General features: G+C 35.2%; 2 protein-coding genes across 3 annotated transcripts; one reads left to right on the top strand and one right to left on the bottom strand.

The window, feature by feature from the left end:
* Positions 1-7,309: 7,309 nt before the first annotated feature.
* Positions 7,310-14,003, top strand: LOC110793663 (uncharacterized). Of its 2 annotated transcripts, none has more exons than XM_021998567.2 (3): positions 7,310-7,659; positions 7,867-9,803; positions 13,236-14,003. In XM_021998567.2, exons 2-3 carry the CDS (start codon positions 8,229-8,231, stop codon positions 13,623-13,625), a joined length of 1,965 nt encoding a protein of 654 aa, XP_021854259.1. In that variant the 5' UTR covers positions 7,310-7,659; positions 7,867-8,228; the 3' UTR covers positions 13,626-14,003. The 2 variants fall into 2 exon arrangements, with proteins under 2 accessions (XP_021854259.1, XP_056699525.1); XM_056843547.1 differs by having other exon boundaries at positions 7,335-7,659; positions 8,133-9,803.
* A 317-nt stretch (positions 14,004-14,320) lies between these two features.
* Positions 14,321-19,558, bottom strand: LOC110793662 (uncharacterized). Its single transcript, XM_021998565.2, has 7 exons — positions 18,777-19,558; positions 17,484-17,878; positions 16,123-16,460; positions 15,774-16,023; positions 15,510-15,675; positions 15,324-15,426; positions 14,321-15,187 (listed from the first exon to the last, which is right to left on the bottom strand). Exons 2-7 carry the CDS (start codon positions 17,713-17,715, stop codon positions 14,531-14,533), a joined length of 1,746 nt encoding a protein of 581 aa, XP_021854257.1. The 5' UTR covers positions 17,716-17,878; positions 18,777-19,558; the 3' UTR covers positions 14,321-14,530.
* Between the last annotated feature and the right edge of the window lie 3,225 nt (positions 19,559-22,783).

The following is a 22,783-nucleotide window of genomic DNA, read 5'->3' as shown; positions in this document are numbered from 1 at the left end:
TTGTTGTCTACATTCACTAATTAAAGGTCACTATGCTATCGTTTTAAGTATTATTGTGTATAATTGAGGTAATTGTAATTGGAATAAATATAATGGTTACTAAACTCTCAGTGATGGTCACTATATGTAGTAGAGTATTGTTTTGGAATATTTATTTTGCACACTGATTTAAGTTAATGTATTGTGTAGATGAGGTGCCATTGAAGCATATTGTGAAAGGAATTAGGAAAAGGAAAACAGTAGCAACTAAGAACGGTCAATGGTTCAGCAACAAGATGATCATCATCCACAAGTGAAACCGCCGACTAAGAAGCGAAAGGCTGTCACATTTCAAGAAGGGGCCAACACGTCTGGTGGTGATGGTGATAATATCGAAACAAAACCATCTGATGCACAGACGTAAGCTAATGTATTTTATTACTATTTTTCTAGTACATAGTGTCCTTTATTTTGTATATAGTATCTTCTGTGTTGCATTGTGGGTTTCTGTTTTTTCATGTCTTTAATTGCGCAAAATTTCAAACTGTGGTGTGTATAGATTGTCATAGCATCTCATTTTCTGCTTCCCTATTCAACTTCATAACCTTTGTTCAATTAAACAATTTAAGACTAATAATAACATTAATATGCATATTTTTTCTAGTACATAGTGTCCTTTAATATATATATATATATATATATATATATATATATATATATATATATATATATATATATATACTTCCTCAATTTTTTTATTATTGCACCATTTGGGTTGGGCACAAGATTTAAGAATGGGGGTTAAAAGGTGATAAATGACAAATATACCCATGTGATCTAAGTACAAATGTGATTTAACAAATGATGATAAGAATAGAAATGTCATTTTATGTGGATAAACTTACCAAAAAAGGAAATGGTGCAATTAATATGCAATTTCCGAAAAAGGAAAACGGTGCAATTATAAAAAAATGGAGGAAGTATATATATATATATATATATATATATATATATATATATATATATATATATATATAAAATCTTCTGTATCACTTGTGGAGTTCGAGTTCTTTTTTTTGAAATCATCTATTCCATACTTTCTGTTTTACACCAAGACCTTCAAGACAAGGTGTAGGCCTGCAAAATTGGTTGAACTTATTTCTGGTTTATCTGAGAACCAGAAAAAGGTTGTTGACATTGGGTTTGGGGGGTTGCTGAGTATACAACTGACCCGGACAGAAACTTCTATGTTAGGGTGGTTGGTAGATAGTTTTGACCCCATTAGTTGTATGTTTACAATTGACCATAAAAGAGATTTCGTTGTTTTAGAATTTGATGTTTATGATGTTTTCTGTTTACCTTTGAACCCCATGAAAGAGGTTGTAGAAACTTCTCGTAGTGCTAATGAAACCAACCCCGATTACCCCTTGAAGCTTGAGTGGAGACGTAGGTTTGGGCATGACCTTAATGAGTCAATACCTTTGAATTTGGTTGAGGAAAGGATTCCTCTTTTGACTGACGATCGTATGGATGAGTTCAAACAGTTGTTTGTTATGCATGCTCTTTCCTCCTTTTTAGCCCCTACTGCAAACAGAACCGTTGATTTGAGGATAGCCAAGAGTGTAGTTGATGTGAATGAAATCAAGACATATTGGTCTAAATATGTACTTGACAGACTTTGTGAAGCCGTTTCAAGTTATAAAGGTCATAAAAATCCTAAACCTTTTGCCGAGTCTCTTGAATGGTGTAGTGGTTGTGTTGTCATGTTAGAAATCATTTATTTCCACCGTTTGAAGTTTAGGAATGTTGCACTAGACTCAACTTTTACCACTAATTCAACATCGGACCAATGACCTTGTTAGAAATAGAGTAAAACTTGAGATGAGTTGTAAGAGTTTTGGGAATGGGCTTCTAGATTCTAGGATCTACCCTGTAAGTGAGAAGTTAGTGTTTGTGGATGGCCAAGTTTACACGGGAGAAGATGTTGATGCTGCTTTGCGAGCTAAGCAAGCTAACAAAGCTTCAAATGAAGAGGGAAGAGGAGATCAACATGCTGGTCAAAGGGAAATCTGTTTCCGGCTTCCCCCTGGTTCTATGTCAGATGACGAAATTCGTGCAATTGTTGTTGATGTAAGTTCTTTTGTCTATGATTATTTAATTTTTATTTTGTATATATATTTTACATTTATTATTCACTTTTTCTGCAGAAAGTATATGAGAACTTCTTGTTCATGAGAAGGGATATGGAAATTGTCTCAAACTTCTACATGGACCAGATTAAAGAGCTTCTTTGCTCAATGCATCATGAGCCCACCTCGTCGTCTCCCCAAGTATCCCAGTCTGATGCATTTTTTAGTGATCCTCGTGTGCATGCAATAGTTGATGAGATTGCAGTGCTTGTCATTTGGGTGACCAAAATGCTTGGTGGATTGGATAATATTGCAGCTTTTGATAACTGCATGGTAACACTCACTTCACCTTTATTTATTCCTATACGTTAACAATGGGTTACTATATTTTAAAAAAATGTTACTATAACATGAAGTTCATACACTAAAAAGTCCTTTTACTACAAGATAGTGTTCCTTTTTAGCTTTATAGTTACCTTTATTTATTGTTTATATTTTGGTTTTTACTTTGTTTCTTCTACTGACTGATTTGTATTACTAACTACTTCTTTCAGAACAACATCAACCAACATCCTAATCTTGACCCGCCTAATCTTGACCAGCCTAATCTTAACCTGCCTACTCTTGACCAGCCTAACAATCGTCATATGGATAATGGTGATTATAATACTGAGGATGTTATAATACCCACAATCAGATTCGGGCATGTTTTGGAAAATGGTGGTGCCAAATGTTCGGCTGTAAATTGGAAGGCTTCTGATGGTGGCAATACTTTAGTTACACCATTCTGAAGTCCAATATCAAAGATATGAAGTTTCTCTCTGAGTTCGTCCAGGAACTCGTTTACTATTGCCTTATTGATGATGGATGCATGATTTCCAAGTAAGTACATTTTTTCTCTCAGATCATTGACCCTTTCAATATATATAGACACCTGTAGGAAAACCATAGTGACCTTTTTTTTCTTCTTCTTACATCTACTTTAATTTCCAGTGATCAATTGGTTTCATTTCATGATGACTACATTGCAATTTCATTGGAGCTTACCCTGATTATTTCTTGCAGATTCAGATAGTGATAGCTCTTCTGGTTCGGAGTCAGATGGAGGCCATTACATAGGATCTAGTTGTGTTTGTTAAGGTGGGTAGCAACTAGCCTTAAGTTTTACTTTCTTTCTAGGACCCTGTGAATTTATTCAAGTTTTCAGCAATTTGAGATGTTGATTGGTTGGCTAGCTGGTAAAATATCCTTTGCTTGTTGCATTATTTTCACGATGTATATGTGAAAACGTTCTCATTGCTTCAAAACCAATGCTTTAATCTCTTGCTCACACCCTTTCATCTCAGTACACCAAATTTGCTCTTGTGCCTTTTATTACACTGCCTAGACAAGTGATTAATGGGTTTGATTCACGGGATTCACTGAAGATAGAGTTGTTTACATTTTTTTGCCTTCGTAACAAGTTTTGCTTTTTATATTTGGCTGTCTACTTTGCCTTGGAATTCAACACAGCTATGGTATGATTTTGTCTTGGAAAAGAACCATCTTAAGCTATTTGGGGTGCTCCTTGTTCGTAATCGTACAGTTGAAATTCGTGTGAACATGTAGAGAGAGCCGAGAGGCAGAATATGTAAAATGCATATTGAAGTATGAATGGCTATGCTTTACTTTTGGGTTACGGGGGCTTATTTGTGTGGTGTTTCCCTATAATGGGGGAGGGGAAAGGAGTTAGATGATTCTGATCATAAAGGTGGATTATCTGAAGTTCAAAATGTCTTATTTCGAGGTTTGTGATCGTGTTAGAACTAGTCTCGGTGGTCGGGTATTCTTTCTACTTGAAATTTGGTTCATTTTGTGAGTTATTTTAGGTGACTTTTCATTTTCCTGATGTTAATTATGCACTTTACTTAAGACTGTGTAGGGTGATTATCTCGTTTTTGAAGCTATTGTGAAGAATCATGTCAGGTTACTCTGAAATTCTTTTGAGTCACTTTTTTCTTACACCATCTCTATGTAAGTTGCATTATTAATTTATTTCCATTGTTAATATGTTGGTTGGGGGAAATTGCAGCCATTGTATAATACAAGAGTGTGCTTCTTGAGCTTACTAGTGTTCAGGCTCGAAGGAGAGGGAAGCGAGCTACAGAGGTCACTAAATTTTACATTATATGAAGTTTTTTTTAGCACTTACAGAGAATGAAAGTTGCTAATTGTGTGAGTTGTTAATTTACTAATTTTTATACTGTATATAATCAGTTGGGAAAAAGGTGGAAGATCTCCTGGCTGATCAAGATAAGAATGGACAGAATACTCTGCTGAACTTTGTGGAGGTATCGTTTCTCCTTGATATTCTAACTGTTCATTTTCGAATTTCTGATTAACTTTGTTCTAAAACGTGCTTTGTGGATCATGTAGGAACCCATATATCTAATTTAAGAGAAGCCAAGGCATTTGCTCTTTTATCTTAGCAGGGGATTGCCAAAGGAATTCGTAGAGTGACTGTTGTTACATCTGAGGTTGCGTTGAATGCAATTAATTTGGCAAGCTCCCTCGAGCAACAATTGATTGGTGCATCAAACATAGATGCAAGCGTGTTGGAGAAAGTTAGTTTGGGATATTGTTCCTTTTTTTCTTCAACACTAGCAATTTTAGCGATTACAGCTTGTAGATGACTGACTTATTAGTTTGGTTGTTTTGACTCACATTGAATTTGTTTATTATAAATTTTTTGTGATTGATTACATTTAATTAATATAAATTTAGTGTATTATTCTATATACTTTTTATGGTTTTGAATGAATTGTAGGTTATATATATTTTTCATATTTATGACAAACTATATTTATTTTATAGTCACATTAACGTCGAAATATTTTGTCGTTGTTGGACGATAATTAAAATTATTGTGTCCATTTGATTCTCTTTTTACGTCAACTTTGTTGGTCGCGGTTTGCTGTTTGTTCGACGTCATTGAACACATAATAACGACGAACAACATTTTTGTCGTTAATAAATAACGACGAACAACCTTTTTGTCGTTAATAAATTAACGACGAACAATAAATTCGTCGTGTAAAATTCACGACGAACGTTGACGTTAATACTAATAACGTCGGAAGCTATTACGACAAAACTCACGACGAACTTTGTTCGTCGTTAAAGGTTTTAACGACGACTTTTAAGACTTATAACGACGAAAATGTTTGTCGTTATAAACCCTTTTTCTAGTAGTGGCACACGCAAACATAGTATTTTTCCAGTGGTTATTAATCCCCACAAACGGTGCACAGATGAGGTTGTAACGGTTTGTTCTGTAAGTAGTGTCAAAGACAGTAACATCACCATAGATTTTGTAATCTTCTAGCATCATCGAATCCCTCCAAAACAAATTACAAACCCTTCCATCCTTATCCAATCTTATTCTGAAAAAGAAATTAGGATCTTCATAATAAGAATCTTGCAGTTTGTCATATACAACTTGAGAATCTCCTCCTTCAATAGCCTTAATTTTCAGCTTATAACAGAAATTCATATGATACTTATATGAATTTCCTACAACATCTTCTCCACCAGCTTCGTTTGACATGTATCGAAAGGACTCACTAGGTCGAAAACCTGATTCGTGCATAGCCTCTATTTCTTACTCCTTAGGTACTGTCATTGCACGTTCTGAGTGGTGTAAATGGTTCCATTGTCGATCTTGTCAGGGGGTGGTTGTGTGCCATAACATGATGTATTATCTCAAATTGACCTCCATCATTCAGGTTTGCTTTGATCAAAGCATTTCAACCCGTCCTAGTTATTGCAACTCTTCTTGGTTTTCTTTTCTGTTTTTTCACAGAAGTATTTTCCTCTGTTAGTAGACCTTCAATTTCATCTTTCTCCTGTTTTTGGTCTTTTTTTCAACACAGTGTTTCTTTGTCCAGCTGCTGAACACAGAAACAGCTTTGTTGTGACCGCTGTAGTTCCAACTTTTCGTACTTGTTTTGCTTTCCTTACACTGAAACCTACACTTGCCGCATGTTGGCAATACAAATCATATATTTCTGTAAGACTTGTCCTAGTTTCTCCAACCAACCAACCATAAATTTCTTCACCATTATTTGTTGCCTTAGTCGTACTTTCTGCAATTAGTTCAATTATTGTGTAAATAAGTAACTGTGCTACCAACTTATAATACTATATTATATACAAAACTAACCTATTATCCATTTAAATACTATATTCCATCACTTTAAATACATATAGTAACCTTTTATTATTTCGTAGTTACCTTTATGCAATTAAAACACCAATAAACAAGGTATAAAACTCACAAACTAGATATAGTGACACTTTATCACAACATAGTAGTGTTTAACTTCAAGGTAAAAATTATGGACATATAATAATAATCAATTTACTCGACACTAATAGCATAGTTTACACAAATCGCAGAATTAACTCACGAAGAAAATAAAATCACAAAATCGCAGAATTATATGTTTACACAAAAACAAATCGCATTAATCAAAAACGAAATTGTATAGGTACCTTCTGTGATTGCAGAAATCAAAACTAGGTCATCTTCAACCTTTCTCAGCTATTCATCTTCATGATCTGCAACATGAATTTTACAATATAATGTATGAAATTCTGTTTAAAAATAGCATAATTTGATAAATTTGTTATTGCATAATTGATTAACTTCATTATGAATGTGTAAATTTGCACTTGACCCAGATTCATAAATCGTTTTGTTAAAATCAATTTGTGTGATTTCTGATGATTGATTCTCAATGACTTCAGAATTTTCCATTGCTCTTCGATGTTCTTATTCGTTTTCCGGTAAGAAGGTGATCGCGAAATTCATAGAAGTTGGAGGAGAGGCGAAGGTGATCGCGAGCTTGAGAGGCAGAGAGATGGTGGAGAGAATCGCGAGTTGGAGGCAGAGCAGAGAGCTGGTTTATTTGGTGAAAGTGATTGCGTGTAATTAAGGTATGCGGCTGCCTTTTTATTTTTTGGCACGTGTGGGCCTTGGGTCCACAGTAAATTAATGGTGGACCTGGTCCATACAAGAATTTTTCCAATTCTAAACAGCGCCGTAGTGACTCAGATTCAGACTCGAACTCGGATTCGCACCAAAAAGAGAGGAGGTGGTGTCGTAGACAAGTCAGTCGATTAGGGGGTCATTACCGTGCTGTCAGCATTAATGGGTCACCTCTGTAATCTCTAACCAGTAAACGTGAAAGAGAGAAAAAATTGCAACAACAAAAAAAGTGAACTCAACAACACATTTCAGCTCAGCCCACCCCACCCTTCAACAAAAAGAAAACACAACCCTTTATTATTTTGCTTTTTATTTTTGGTGTTCTTACAGAAAAGGGTAGAGAGCGTGGGAGAATATAGATCCAAATATCTCCGAATTTTTGGAGAGAGAAAGTGAGTCAATCACAGCCATTCTACTCATTTTATTACCAACTCCCACCAACTGAGTAGTAACCTGGAATTTTCAGGATTATTACTCAGGTTTATTTTTGAATATTTCTGCAGTCTTTGTGCTTTTCCTCAGGTACTTAATCCCTGTTTTTTTTTTTTTTTTTTTTTTGTTTTTTTTAAATTAATGTGATGCGTTCATAAAAGTTTTGATTTTTTTTGTTGGGTTTTAGAATCTAGCTATTGGGTTGGTTGATGCAAAATTAAAGGTGTTATTTGATTCACTGTGCTTGTAGTTGAATAATTTGTTTAATTTGCATTTTTTTTGTTTATCCATTTGCAGATTTGAGGTATGTGATTAACTTTCTGTTGAATCTGATGAAAGTTTGGTAAATTTGGAGGAAATTGTTGCTATTTAGTCATTAAAGGCAAAATTGGTTGTGGGGTTGTTCAGATTTAGCAGTTTGATTAGGTTTTGGTTCAGATTTGACATTTTATTGAGATTTGTGGTAACAAGTTTGATAACTCTGGAAATTTATTGCTGAGTGTAATCAAAGAAAGTGCTTGATATTTGAAAGAATAGATTTTGATTGACTTCTCTGAGTTCAGTTTGTTGGATTGCTGCTTGGAAATGGAGGAATCAGTAGTTTAGGTGGATTTAATACGCTGTTGGAGGGAAGGGGGATTTGTGTACACTGATAATCAATGGAAGATTTATCCAAATATGCACATAGCCCAGCTCACCATGCTGTTCTGTGCCGAGATTATGCGGGTTTAAAGCGTTTAATTTCATCTCTACCTAGACTAGCTAAGGCTGGGGAAGTTAGTAACGAGGATGAGTCTATTGCTGCAGAGATTCAGGCTGATGAGCTTTCAGCTGCCATTGATCGGCGTGATGTTCCTGGACGGGAGACTCCACTGCATCTTGCAGTGCGTTTGAGAGATCCTATATCGGCAGAAATTTTGATGGCTGCTGGTGCTGACTGGAGTCTACAGAATGAGAATGGATGGAATGCTCTCCAGGAAGCTGTTTGCACAAGAGAGGAGCAAATTGCTATGATAATTGCAAGGCACTACCAGCCACTAGCTTGGGCTAAATGGTGCCGTAGGCTTCCCCGAATTGTTGGTTCAGCATCTAGGATTCGTGATTTCTACATGGAAATATCATTCCATTTTGAGAGTTCTGTCATTCCTTTTATTGGTCGGATTGCCCCCTCAGATACGTACCGCATTTGGAAACGTGGGTCTAATCTTCGTGCTGACATGACTCTTGCTGGCTTTGATGGGTTCCGTATTCAACGGTCTGACCAGACATTTTTATTCCTTGGAGATGGCTACTCTTCAGAGGATGGGAAGGTGTCTTTACCTTCAGGCTCATTAATTGTCCTTTCTCATAAGGAGAGAGAAATCACCAATGCATTGGAAGGAGCTGGTGCTCAACCCACAGAATCTGAAGTTGCACATGAAGTAACTTTGATGTCTCAAACTAACACATATAGACCAGGCATCGATGTCACACAGGCTGAACTTGTTCCTCAATTAAACTGGAGGCGACAGGAGAGAACTGAGATGGTTGGAAGTTGGAAGGGTAAAGTGTATGATATGCTTCATGTGATGGTGAGTGTGAAGTCAAGAAGAGTTCCTGGTGCTATGACAGATGAGGAGCTTTTTGCTGCAGACCCTGAAGATAAGCTCGCTAATGGGGTTGAGCATGATGATTTTGATGACATATTAACTGTTGAAGAAAGAAAACAGCTAGATTCTGCTCTTGGTATGGGAAACTCCGAGGGTATTGGTGAAGATGATGATCTTGGTGATGCTGACTGCCGCGAAAGTGGATTGGGAGCTGCTTTTGAAAATGGCGGGTCAAATGGTAATGTTAAAGATAAGAAAAGCTGGTTTGCCTGGAACAAGAAGAATTCCAAAAGTGCAACTGATGATGTTGAGGATGCAAAGACACTGAAGAAATTGTCAAAGTTTGTTCCTGAAGGGGGTAGCCAGAAATGTGTTGATTCTCAAAAGGACGAAGATGGTGATCCAAAGAAGGGAAAAGATAAAAATAGCAAGAAGAAAAAGAAGAAAGGGCCTACCAGCGAGTCTAAGCATGAGAGTGAATACAAGAAGGGTTTGAGGCCTGTTTTGTGGTTAACACCAGATTTTCCTTTGACAACCGAGGAACTTTTGCCGTTGTTAGATATATTGGCAAATAAGGTTAAGGCTGTTAGAAGACTTCGAGAGCTTTTAACCACTAAGCTGCCTTCTGGGACATTCCCTGTCAAGGTAATTTGTCTTTTCTCAACTTTCTCAGTATAATCTCGTTGGGTCTTGTTGTGCTGCTTTTCTCAGTTCTAAAATGCTTTCTTATGTTTTGTTCCTCAACTATTGCGAATATATTTAAGAGCTTGTAAAGTCTGTAATGGTGAATATGTTCGATAAGAAAATAAAATTTTACTCGGTCATTTATTGAGTGTCATCTTTTCAAATGTACCTTTTCTCTAATGAGTAATAACCGTCCACTTAACCTTTGCGATTCCAAACAAAAGTATATAGAAGTTGATAGAGATAGGCACAATACAAATGAAAATATGTGAGTACTTTTTTTTTTTGCAATTCAGTAATCTTAGCTTAGAGAAGTATGTTTAGAAGAACTGTTATAACAGAAGCAAGAAAGAATATAAATAACGTAAATAAAGAACACAGAGATTTAACATAGTTCACTAATAATGTGTTAGCTACGTCCACACACAGAGGAGAGAAAAGGTTTAGTGATCTTGAGGAGTATAGATTACAGAATTCAGCTAGGCTACGACCTAAAGAGCTTATACAGTACTCTCTAGACAGATGCGAAAAAGCCAGAAAATAAGCCCAAAACAGACAACCCTAGTCCATAATAACAGATCCCCGTGCTGGGGCGTTGCAGAAAGTATTGTATTGTATTTAATGTCAAGGTGATCATAGAAATTACCATTCACCACTTCAAGGTTAGAAAGCCTTATACCGAATGATTCTCTCACTACTTTCTACATTAGATCTTTAAGATTGTATTAAATGTCAAGGTGATCAAATAAATTACCACTTCGAGGGTGAAAAGCCTTCTACTGAATGATTCTCTCACTACTTTCTACATTAGATCTTTACAAAGATTTTCCTTTATTTATTACATCAGCTAGCACAACTTACTTTTTCCCCTTATCCCAGATAATTAAATTCTTTGTGATTTTCTTTACTATCCTTCTCTCTTCTGCCAACAACTAATTCAACTACAGATTCCCCATACTGCCCTCGGGATTCCTTCTGGAATTGGTAAGAACTATTGGAGGTCTAGGCTGACTCGTTGCAGATGAAGAGAGAAAAAGGGTTGATGTGACTTAGAGAGAGGAGTATAGCATATCATTTATATTGTGGTAACTCTAAATAAAAGTTTGAAGAAACTGTTTGGAGACTTGGGACAACCCAAGAAAGAAAGTTTGAAGATTATTTAGGGCTTAAGGGCGTACCTCTTTTTGTATTTTATAAATATATAGAAATAGGACAAAACAAGTAGGATGCGACTTAAATAGCATATGATCTTGAATAACATGATCATAATCTTAACATGTATCTGAATCTGAATCTGTATCTAACTAATCCCATGAGTTAGGACTACAGTAGTATGAAATCTAAAGATTCTAAACACTGAATTTCCTTTGTTCTTTGAAGAAAGGGAATCCAAAACTGTTAACTGTCAACTGTCAACTGACAATTACTGCCTTCTTCACCGGATATTTCCTTTGGTTAGTTCACCGCGTATGTGCTTGCTTTTCCGTGCTAGTAGTGATTCATGTTCACATGTTTTCGTACATTGTAAAATAGTGAGTTACCTTTTGGAGGAGATTGTTTGTGCTTTGTGGGGAACCCTAGGTTTTCCCTTCAGAGATAATGGATTGGCTGCAAATTTGTTTTAGGGGTACGAGAACAGATTATTATGGTGCAATGCTTTCATGGCAATTATGTAATGCGTGCAATTGGAGAGAGACTCAAGGGTCTTTTCATGTGTTTCGGTACCTTCTGAGTTGTTGTGGGATAAGTTCACATATTTAGCATCCTTATGGGCAATGGCCTATGGGGCTTTCAAGAGTTACTCAGTTGGGGAGGTACAAAGAAATTGGGGCAATCTAGAATTTAGTTTTTAGATCAGAATATACCTTGTCTTCATTGTTTGTTCTCCTTTTTTCCTAATGTTAATATAATCACTTTTCTCAATCCGTGGGCTATGGGCCGTGGTGCATATAGAGCATGGTCACTTTTCTTGTCAAAAAAAAATACAATTACTGGCTGCAGCTAATGCCATATATGGATACAACTTCATCGCTGGCTTTTCTATGTAATGTAGTGACTTATAATTTATGACATCTGAGCTCATTCAAAGAAACATGTTCCTTTTGTTGCTCACCGGTCAAACATGAGTATTGGAAGCTTATGTTTAAAGCTTGTAGGTTTGACACTGTTACATTGGATGTTGTATGTTCTTCAACATAAACATTTGGGAATTGTTATAGTCTTCCTATTTGAGTTAGGCTAGTCAACTGGTTCACCACTGTACTTCATAGCAGTTACTACTTTCTACGTTCTAGAATGTGGCTAGCAGGGAAATTGGGGGATGTGGTGTTGTTTGGAACTTTGGATTAGGTAACACTGGATTTGTTTTGATCCGTAATTAGTTGGTTACAAGCCTGACCTGTTCCATCTCAGTGTATCTTGGTACCTCGTCGGCTACTAGATTTGGAACTTTGAGGTAATAATTATCCGTGCATGTAAATTGGAATAACTTTCCTGTATGTAAACTCACTGCTTGGCTTGCTGAGTGGTGATGTTATTGGAGTTCAGTCCAGACTTCTGCAAGGGCCGCTTGTCAGAATCTATTGTTTTGTTACTTTTGTACATGTTCCATCTAACAATTACTTTAGTCTAGTTATGCGCTGCCTAATGGTGTTAGTGAGTCCTTGAATGAAGTTGAACCTGGACAATTTTCATTTTGGAATTAGGAGTATATGCTTTTTTTTAAATGTGGGTACTTACTGAAATATAAATTTTATGCGACCAACTGCTGTTGGGCGTTGAGAGTTTTATGTCTCAGAAATTTCAACCGAGTACAAATAAGTTGTAGTTCATCCATCCGAGTCCCACTTTCCCGCCCCCACTAAAAGGAAATTCAAACAAAAAGTGAGAGAAGTACCCCTAGTGGAAACCAATTAGGGGTTCTGGTTCAGTGCGCTGCAAATGGAATTGGTTGGTTTTGATTTACTGTGGTCCGACATTAGCCCATGGTTTTGTCTGTCACGGTGTGACCCCTTTCAACCTTAAGGTGTTGGAAGCTTACAGAGCTACAGCTGTGTGTTATACACAAACAAGGATATGAAAGCAGTTTGGAGTAATGGTTATATATTTAGATCTGGGTTGTCCTAAAGTTTAGTGTACTAATTTTGGCATTGTTGTAGGAGTACATACAGTACAAGGTCCTTTTTGATTGTGTACCACCTTCCAATTTTATATGCTGCGCTTGTTTGCTGTTAAAACTTGATTAGGTTTGCGCTTATTGTGTCGTGTCTCTGGACTTGTAGAGTAGGGTCTTGCATCTTTAAGATGAAAACCTTTTTTAATCATATACAAAGACAGCATTTGATCAAATATAGATTTTCTAAGCTCCCATATATTTTTTTTTGGTTTATGCAGGTTGCTATCCCAATTGTACCAACAATTAGAGTAGTTGTGACATTCACAAAATTCGAGGAACTTCAGCCGATAGAAGAGTTCTCAACACCTCTTTCTAGTCCAGCTCATTTTCAAGACTCAAAATCGAAAGATTCAGAGGGGTCAAGCTCATGGATCTCATGGATGCGAGGAAGTCGTGGGGGGCAATCAAGTGACGGTGAGAGCGTAAGTCATCGATATAGAGATGACGTGGATCCTTTTAGTATACCACCGGACTACAACTGGGTTGATGCAAATGAGAAGAAACGTCGAATGAAAGCTAGGAAAGCTAAGAGCAAGAAAAACCGCAGACCAACAATGGCACCTAAAAATGGGGATATTGGACATCAGTTGAGCGAGGAAGTAGAGTAGTCTCATCTGATCAAGTAAATGATGTCTATATTAAGTGAAGAGAGTCCCGTAACCCGTTGGAGGTAAAGGTAAAAATCTCACACTATGGTCCCCCAAAACCTTGATACAGGTGGTGATAAGCCTTGAAGCTGTGAGAGAGAGGCTGAAGGGCAATACTTGTTGACCCAGAATAGCAGCACTTGTGATGCTGCCGTGTTGTATTGTTACGTGATTGTGAAGTAGAAGCTACCCATGTTTTTTGATAGCTTAATTTCTCTTTGTTCTAGCTCCCTTAGGCCTTAGACCAGTATTGTACTATTGTGTATCTATTTGTTATTTTATCTGATTCACAAATTATTTGTAACTTTCTGTTTTCATGTATGTTGATCCATGTTCAAATGTTGGGTGTTTGTACTTATTTTGAGGTGTAGTTTAGGGATCATATCATATCAATGTCAATGTAGCTTGATGGTGATAGATACACTAATATGTTACTTGTTTGAAACTCGTGTTGACTAATGTTTCTTGTTCCAAAATTGCTTTTGCAATACATTGCAAATTTTGTCTACAATACACTCATACTCATAGTATACAAAACTAGTTGTCTACAATACAAAGCTCAAAGGAAATTTATGCAACCTTACCCCTCCATTTTAGTACGGAGTATTATGCATGCAAGTTTCGAATTGATAAGAATATTGTACATATACCAAGTATTAACAAGCAACATGCAAGTTTCGAATTGATAAGAATATTGTACATATACCAAGTATTAACAAGCAACCTAAGTAGAGTAAATAGCTCTATTAGAGTATATATATACATACAGGAAAATGATCTAGTGATAACATATTTGTACACAAGAAAGCAAAATTGTGATAGAATGTAGTCTGAATCAAAGTTGAAGTTTGTTCAAGGGTTTTTGTTCACCAAAATCTGTCCTTGTTAACACTGAGATATCCAGCCATAACTTTGCCACCTGTATTTCTCATACCATCGATCAAAAAACACCAGGTGGAACCCAAGGCGCCGATGAAGAAATCAGCCTCAGTAGCCATCAAGAAGTTGACTAAAGGATATTCTGTACTTGTCTTTCTTCCAAGGCTGGCCTCATAGGTTGCCATTGTAATGTTACTGACCAGCTGCCTTTTCACATTGGTGAAGTAGAACTTCCATCCAGATCCAGATCCAGATCCAGATCCAGATCCAGATCCAGATGAAGTGTATAGCTTAGTGAGGTCAATGACTTGTTGCATCTCGGTGGACAGCCATATCGTCCTTAAGTTAGGGAACTGTTTTCTTATTCTATTAGCAAGACGCATGTACTCCTTGAATTCCACCACCTTCATTTCGCAAGCTTTGTCTCCCATTCTTACGTGCATGCTTAACACTGGTCTTGGAATCCATGGTCTGCGGTTCGACCATACGTATTTTTCTATCTCCGATGCACCACCCTCATCTGTCTCTTCCTTTATATTTGCAACTACCATTTCTGCAGCTTCCTTTCCAAATGCACCATGTCGGGCAACATTCATTAGATGGCATGTCTTATCACTCGGAAACCTCATCAGGTACCGCACAGCCTGACGGACACTCAATATCATCATATATTCAATCAATCACTATCTTGTACTTGTACAAGTCATTCAATATACAGAGTCGGATATTATGGAATGGGGAAAGGGCAAGTGACAAATCCATGAACTAGTTAGTAGTTACCTGTGCTCGCCACCATCTTCTGTCCATTTTCCGATGAAATGCTACAAAACTCCCGTTTATTTCTGTTGTTGGTTGCAAATAACTCCAAGGACTACCCCAGTTTCTGTAGTAAATATCTCATACAGTGTCAGTCACTCCATCTCTTTAATTAATTTACAAGAAAAATACACAAGAAATTAAATCAACCTGGGAGTCCGTCCTGCCCATATCTCTTTAGATGTGTAGTTCTCTTTTGCTTTTATGATACCCTTTTCCCATGCTTCTTTGTTATGCATCAGTTCAATAGCACGATCACGACATTCTTGGGATGTTTCAGGAAGGAAATAGCAAGACCAACTTGCACGAGATGACCCTGTAAAAAGTAAAAACATTCAGCATTCTTAGTTTGTTGATAGTAAACAACACCTTTATATGATGCCTATAATTCATTTAATGGTATTAGTGTATTACCTTGGCAGCCCTGATGATCAGCACGGTTATAGTAATTTGTTACAAGCACCCTGTTCTCAGTAATGGCAAGAGCAAGAAGTCCACACATTCCTGCAATTTGAGCACCTATCCCAAACCCTGGGAGTGTTTCCCAATCAGCCACAAGAAACTTAACTTGAGGGTCACCACAGTTTAACGGATGCTGATGAAGCCATACATCACGCTGCACTTTTCTTGTTAAGGGGTAATTTTCTTCATTGGATCCCGTTATCTGCCAAAAAGGAAGCAGATCCATCCATATTAGATAATGAACAAAAGGTAAACTACATATATTGGAGATTATTATTGTTAATATACATATATTACATACCCATGGAGGATAAGCACCTTGAGATATATCCTGATGCCTGAAATCATTCAACTCCGAAGCCAGATTAGAGTAGATATCTAATGAACCCTTCCAAAGGGTCCAAGGGGGAAATGTTGCATTACCAACACGTGTATCTAGCCTCTTGTTCATCAAGCCTTTTGACTTGCACTTCTCCAAATGAGGGGCATTCGGGATACTTGATTGCGTGTTTGTCCATGCCTCTTGTGATTCATTTAGTAAGCTACTCCAAGCTGAATATAGCAAAGACACCTTGTCATCGTCGTTTTCATTCATTTCCCTCTCCACTGTTCTCATTTGTTTTAAGCCGCTGTCTCCCACTGTATGTTATCATCATATATATAATAAGCCAATTACAACTTGAAAATTTCTAAGACATGAACGAACGAACAATCAGCTAAGCACAACAGAAACAAAACTATACTAATCTTCACAAGTAAGTTCTGGTTCTTCTGATCTTGCAATTTAATCCAATGCATAAATAAACCTACTATCCACCGAAAAAAGGAAGACTAACATTTGTGTATTAGACAAGTATAATGGTATTTCAACTCAATTCTTTCAATGAGAGTATTCGACAAGTATTATATGATATACCCCGTAATACATTTGCTAGATCTCTTCACCAAGTACGCACATAGATGATAGATCCTTTCTCAAATGTCCAAGACTCCATTTATGCAATGTTATCTCCCTTTGTTAACCAAAAAATTAAAGGGAATGTACCTCAACAAGTAACTCCATATGTACTTTGGCCATCTAAATTCATTTCATCGCCATAACCTATATTCCCACCCTCCATAATTAAGTTATCTACTTTTTGCACGCACATTAGGGAGAATGAAAAAAGGACATAGAAATTAAGACAGGACAAACATACCTACTCACCCCGTTCCATAATTTTCCAATTTATTCTTTTCACGTTTGCCAATGTGCACATTTTATTCAGATGAATCAAACAAGATTCCACGTGAATATATATGCTTTTTTTTTGTTAGGTATTAGAAATAATTTATAAAATTATCTTCAATTGTAAACAGTGTCAAAATTATAAATTGTAATATCATTATGGAAACGGGGGTTTATGATACTTCCGATTAAAAAAATGTTAAATTAAGGAAAATGTTAAACGAGGCTGCGTCACAAAACCGTACAAGACAAAAGAAAATATAGATACTCTAGTTTTCCACGCCTAATGCAAAAGGCAAACACACACAGTCACACAGTCACACACATACATTTCTGATTTCTTCCTATCCATTGATCACCAACCAACCAGTCAACAAAAAGAAAGGTGGATTTGTGATATTAAAATACAATGAGCGTCAGAAATTAGGACTTACTGGTAATATGTGAGTTAGAATTCCAGGGCATAATAGGAGCTGAAATCTGATGAAATTGAATGCCCTCGAATTCGAATCGGCCGAAGGAGGTAAGACCAGCAAGGAATAGAGAAGTAAGACAAACCCCACAAAGGAAGCCTACTACACATATTTGACATGGAAATGAACTACTCATTGATAATGCTTTCTGTGACAAAACCCTCTCTAGACCCTTTTGATCTTCTGCTTCCATTTTGTGTTTTTTTTTTTTATAAAAAAAAACTGTTTAATTTTCTAGACCCAAAACAAATGGGATTTTTTATCAAATCTTTTTCTTAAAAGAAAGTGTCACACCATCAAAATAGCAACCAACTTTCAACCACTTATCACATGAACTTGCTTCCCATCATTTGTTTCTGTGACCAAGAAAAAAATTAATCAGATAATATGTTAGCATCAAATTCTACAACAAATTAAAATTTATTTCAACTATTAACAACAAAATAGATTTTCTGATGTGATCATAATGATGATTGTGCTTTTTTTTTTTTTAACAAAAAAAGTACAAATTCTTCATAATGTTGAGCCATTAAGACTTGGAGCGTCAATATTTAAGGTGGGTGTATCAACCTCGTTACATGCAAAAGCATAAAAATAAAAATAAAAATAAAAATAAAATAAAATAAAAGTTGATGAATTTGTTTTAGTTTTAGCGAATTCTTGTAAAAGATAGTCTCACGAATTCTATTTCGTTACAACTTATGATTTGTGAAGGGATTGAGAAATGTAGAGAAGAAAATGAGAAAAATCATAACATGCATAATAATAAATGAAATTTTGTTGAAAACTGGAATTCATGAATTCATGAACTCAGTTAAATAAAGGAAAGGATAAACATAAATGCCAAAAAAAAGAAGTGATAAATGATACAAGTACTCAAATGAATGAATATTTCAGTGACCTTTCAAAATTAAAAGCGTATATTTGGTAAATTCAATTTAAAAAAAATAAAATAAAAAAAACAGTCATGATCATGCATAAGATTTGATAAAAATTCTCAATCCTGTAGTATAAAATTCTGAAAATATAATTTATTAAAAACTAAAAATCAACAAAGAAAAAATTACCAAGAAAATGTTTGTGAAAAATATGTGTATGTTTGTGGAACAGAGAGAAAAACAGGAGACCAGTAATAGGAAAGTGATGAAGAAGCAGACACAACAAATTTAGCAGAAAAAAAAAAGAATTAAACAAACTTAAAACCCAATCAAATGGAATTCAAATACCAACAAAGAAGAAAAGAATACCACTTACCATTAAGCAACAAATTACATATGATCGGGTCTGGTCTGGGCCGCACCCATCAGAACGACTTCACAAGACCTATATATTTCAAGCTTAACCATTTCTGCTTATTTTTTCAACACAATTGTTGCAGATTTATGAAACAGAGAGATAGAGAAAATTTTTGTGGTATACGTCAGAAGATGATATTTGTTGTGGGGGTGGGAAGGAGGTTATGTGTTATGTATGTATTCCAGACAGCTTACAATTTTCAAAAGAATTTTAAAAGAGAACATTTATATGTGACAATTGACAAACAATTTTTTTGGGGTCTTTATGAACATTCTTCAATTTCTTTTTATACCTCAAAATGACCAAAATGCTAAACGTGTAGGAAGTAAAAAGTTAGATACATTAACTATTGTACACAAGTATTAATCGAAGTATTATCGGGTAGGATTGTGTTCGGAAGTCTGAAAGATCCATATGGAGTATATGATATCGTGTTTGGTTAGGTGGTTGGTTAATTATTTGTTAGCTTATTTTGGAAGAGGTTTGTTTTTGATAGCTTAAAAGGCTCTAATTACATACTCGTCAACTTTTTTCTTATTGAGGGTTATAAATTCACCGGCAAGTGTTTCAATCAGCTGATAAAGGAGTTATTAACTAAACTCTCGGATTCGAGTCTTGAGAACGCAACAATATTTATCGGGAGAGCTTCCCTTAATTAGTCGGACGGATTGTAGTAGGATCCTGAAGGAAGCTTTTGGTTAAGGTACTTTAAGCTTAGTTTTTATATGGGAACTTGGAAATTGACTTTTGTAGGTTAAGTGCAATATCTTTGTATTTGAGGAAAGTACTAAAAGCAATGAGTGCATGATGAGATAAGGTCATAAGGAGAAGGTTGAAGCAAAATGTTGGCAAAGGTAGTAGATTCTATCCACTACAAGCAAGAATATATTCTTATGGTGGAGACTGCATAGGAGGGAAGGGAAAGGGGACCCTCTACAAGTATTATTTGTTTGCCAAAACAAACATAAGCTGGCAATTACTCATTGCGCAACTACAATATAAGTTCCCTCAAAAAAAAACACTACAATATAAGTTTGGATAGTGCCACTCTAAAATGTCATTTTTATGATCAATTATATCTATTGGACTTATTTTGACCGAACTTATATTATCTGAATTTATCTGAACTTAACTGAACTTATCTGAATTTATCTTTACTTATTTTATCTGAAAAAACTTATTTTGTCTGAAATAAATTTATTTGTGTGTGAAAATATCTGAAAAAACTTATTTTTGCTGAACTGAACTTATCTGAACTTAATTTAATCTTATCTGAACTTATTTTGTCTGAGATAAGTCAAAATAATTAAGTCGAACATAATAGGGCCTAAATCTAACTCTTGTTTAGCACAATTGTGGACTCATTGGTTATTCCACTTCACATGTTAACTTTCTTTTGGATAGGTATATTACTAGTCTACAACTATTATCAGTTTCTTTTTTATTTTTTATTTTTTATGAACGAACAACTAAAACATACAAGTAGAAACTATTATATTTAGTTAGCTGATAACTTTTGTGTTCTAGTTGTGCGCAACTTTATTACTCCCTCCGTATTTATTTAAGGGATACACTTGTCTTTTTCGGCCGTATTTATTTAAGAGATACACTTACCATTTTTAGTAACTTATCAACCCCACCATCTAATTAAATAAAACATCTAATTTACCATATGACCCACCATGCTATCACAAATTCTTATTTACAATGGGTGTACAATAAATATTGTACACCTGAGTAAAAGTTAACTCAAAATGCTTAAAAGTTAAGCATATATATGTAAAAGTTATCTATTTTTCAGTGATAAATTTTTTTCATTTTAGTAAAACTTATTTCTTCAAACTAACTAATAATATATAAAATAATCATTTAACCCTTTAAAATATTTATCTATCAAATTTTTTTTACTAATACAAAAGTTAATCAAAATTAGGTTAAAGTTAGAAAAAAAAGGGTTAAAGTTATCTTGGTGTACAATAAATTTATTGTACACCTTGTGCGCACAAGACCTTTTGTTAAACAAATAATTTCATAAACTCAGCCCACCTCCCACCCCACCAAAATGACATGGTCCCCACTTGTTTACTTATTAAAATATCAACCCAACCCCACTTACTTTATTATTTTATTTCATTCAATTCTTTTTCTTAATACCCGTTCCCGGCCAAGTGTATCTCTTAAATAAATACGGAGGGAGTATAAAATGTAAATATTTTTAAAAGAAATTCAAACTCAATGCATTTGTTGGCCTAGTACATAATAGAGTAATAGTAATATATAGGTCTAGGTAAATCGATAATGCATGGTTGAATAACAGGAGTAACTCGTCAAGTTTATTAAATTGGTAAATTTTTCTTCTCTTTGTTCAATATGGTGGGACAACTTACATGTGAGTAGTATTGAGTTTAAAAATCGGTATTGTAATTTGTATGAAGTTTCCATCATCTAACCATACGACCACTAAAAGAGTGGCATTATCAAGTACCTTATTACCTATATAAAATGTAACTCCAAATAATTCATCATGAAATGATTAAAAACAGTTGATTATCCACACACACTTGATTTAGTTATTGTAATTTTGAAGAAATCGAATGAACAAGAAAAGACACTTTAATTGGCAAAGACGCAAAGTAGTAGAAAGATTGAAGTAGAAGTACCAAAGAAGAAAAAAAAAAGAGAGGTAGAGTAACAAAATTGAAAGGCTAACAAAATAAGCATGATTAATCATTAATTAGAATTACTGAATCACAGCCGTAAAATTGGATGGAAAGAGATGAGATCACGTGATTTTAAAGCGACAATTTACGGGACCATAAGTAAGATGAATGGTCCACTTAAGTAAACCATCATAGGTGTGAACTGTGAACCGTGAACTGTGAACCGTGAAATTCTCAAATCCAAAGTTTGGGTTCTCGTCAGGTATAAAATTGCATGGTCAAGTACTTGTGCAGTGCCAGATGCCGTTTTTAAAAAAAGTAAGGTAATTGATGAATTATTTATTATAGTTAAAAGATAATTTGAGTAAATTTGAGAACCACAACAAGGAGAGAAATATTAATATAATGGGGAGTGGAGATTAAAATAGGTCAAAAAAGAAAAGTGTATATTTTTTAAAATATAGCCGTTTAAGGAAACTGTATCTCTTTTTAAAATACGGAGGGAGTTGTTTGTATCAAACAACTACTAGTAAAATAGTACTTCCTCCGTTCATAAATACGTATCATGTTTCTAAAAATAGCGTTCCCTTACAAGTGTTATGTTTCTATTTTTGAACATACACTTTTCCAATTTTTTCATACACTTTCTCATTTTTCCATAAATCATGATTATTTTTTCTTACACATTTTACACTTTTCCCACTTTTTAATTCTCACATCCAATTTTATTTGTACTTTATCAATAAACAATTGTCTACTTTATCCTTTTTCCCAAAAAATAATCTTAATCGTTGTTTTTGTTACACACTTCTCATTTTTCTTAATACCCGCGCATTTATCCAAATTGACACATATTTAGGAACAGATGAAGTAATATTTTATTAGCATGTACACTCTACGTATTTTTTTAGTAATTACATTTGATCAGCCCAAGTATTAAGAAAGAAAACTTGCATGTAATACTCCGTGTAAATAATAAAGCAAATGGGGAGAGTAATAAATAAATAGAAAAAAACAATGGTGGATAAATGATCCAGGTGTGGAGTAAGAACAACTGACTGTGGGATTGAGAACTTCAGTTGGGATCGCTGACTGTGAACTGCACAACATAATGGATGAACTAGCCTCGGGGGTGGTTCGATGATCCCCCCTCCGATGCTTAACTAAGATTACTGAATGTGTTTAAGGATTAACTAAGTAGTAAGTAAGTTGTGTGTTTAAGGATTTCGTACTTTGTAGAAATAAATGAGGTCCTCCTTATATAGACAAACTGTCTTGTACGGTTGAGTAGCCTCTACCTTGTAG

The sequence above is a fragment of the Spinacia oleracea genome, chromosome 4 (genome assembly GCF_020520425.1).
Source record: "Spinacia oleracea cultivar Varoflay chromosome 4, BTI_SOV_V1, whole genome shotgun sequence".
In the NCBI taxonomy this organism is placed as follows: Eukaryota; Viridiplantae; Streptophyta; class Magnoliopsida; order Caryophyllales; family Amaranthaceae; genus Spinacia; species Spinacia oleracea.
The sequence above is the reverse complement of the archived record's forward strand: the minus strand, read 5'-3'. Positions and strand labels throughout refer to the sequence as shown.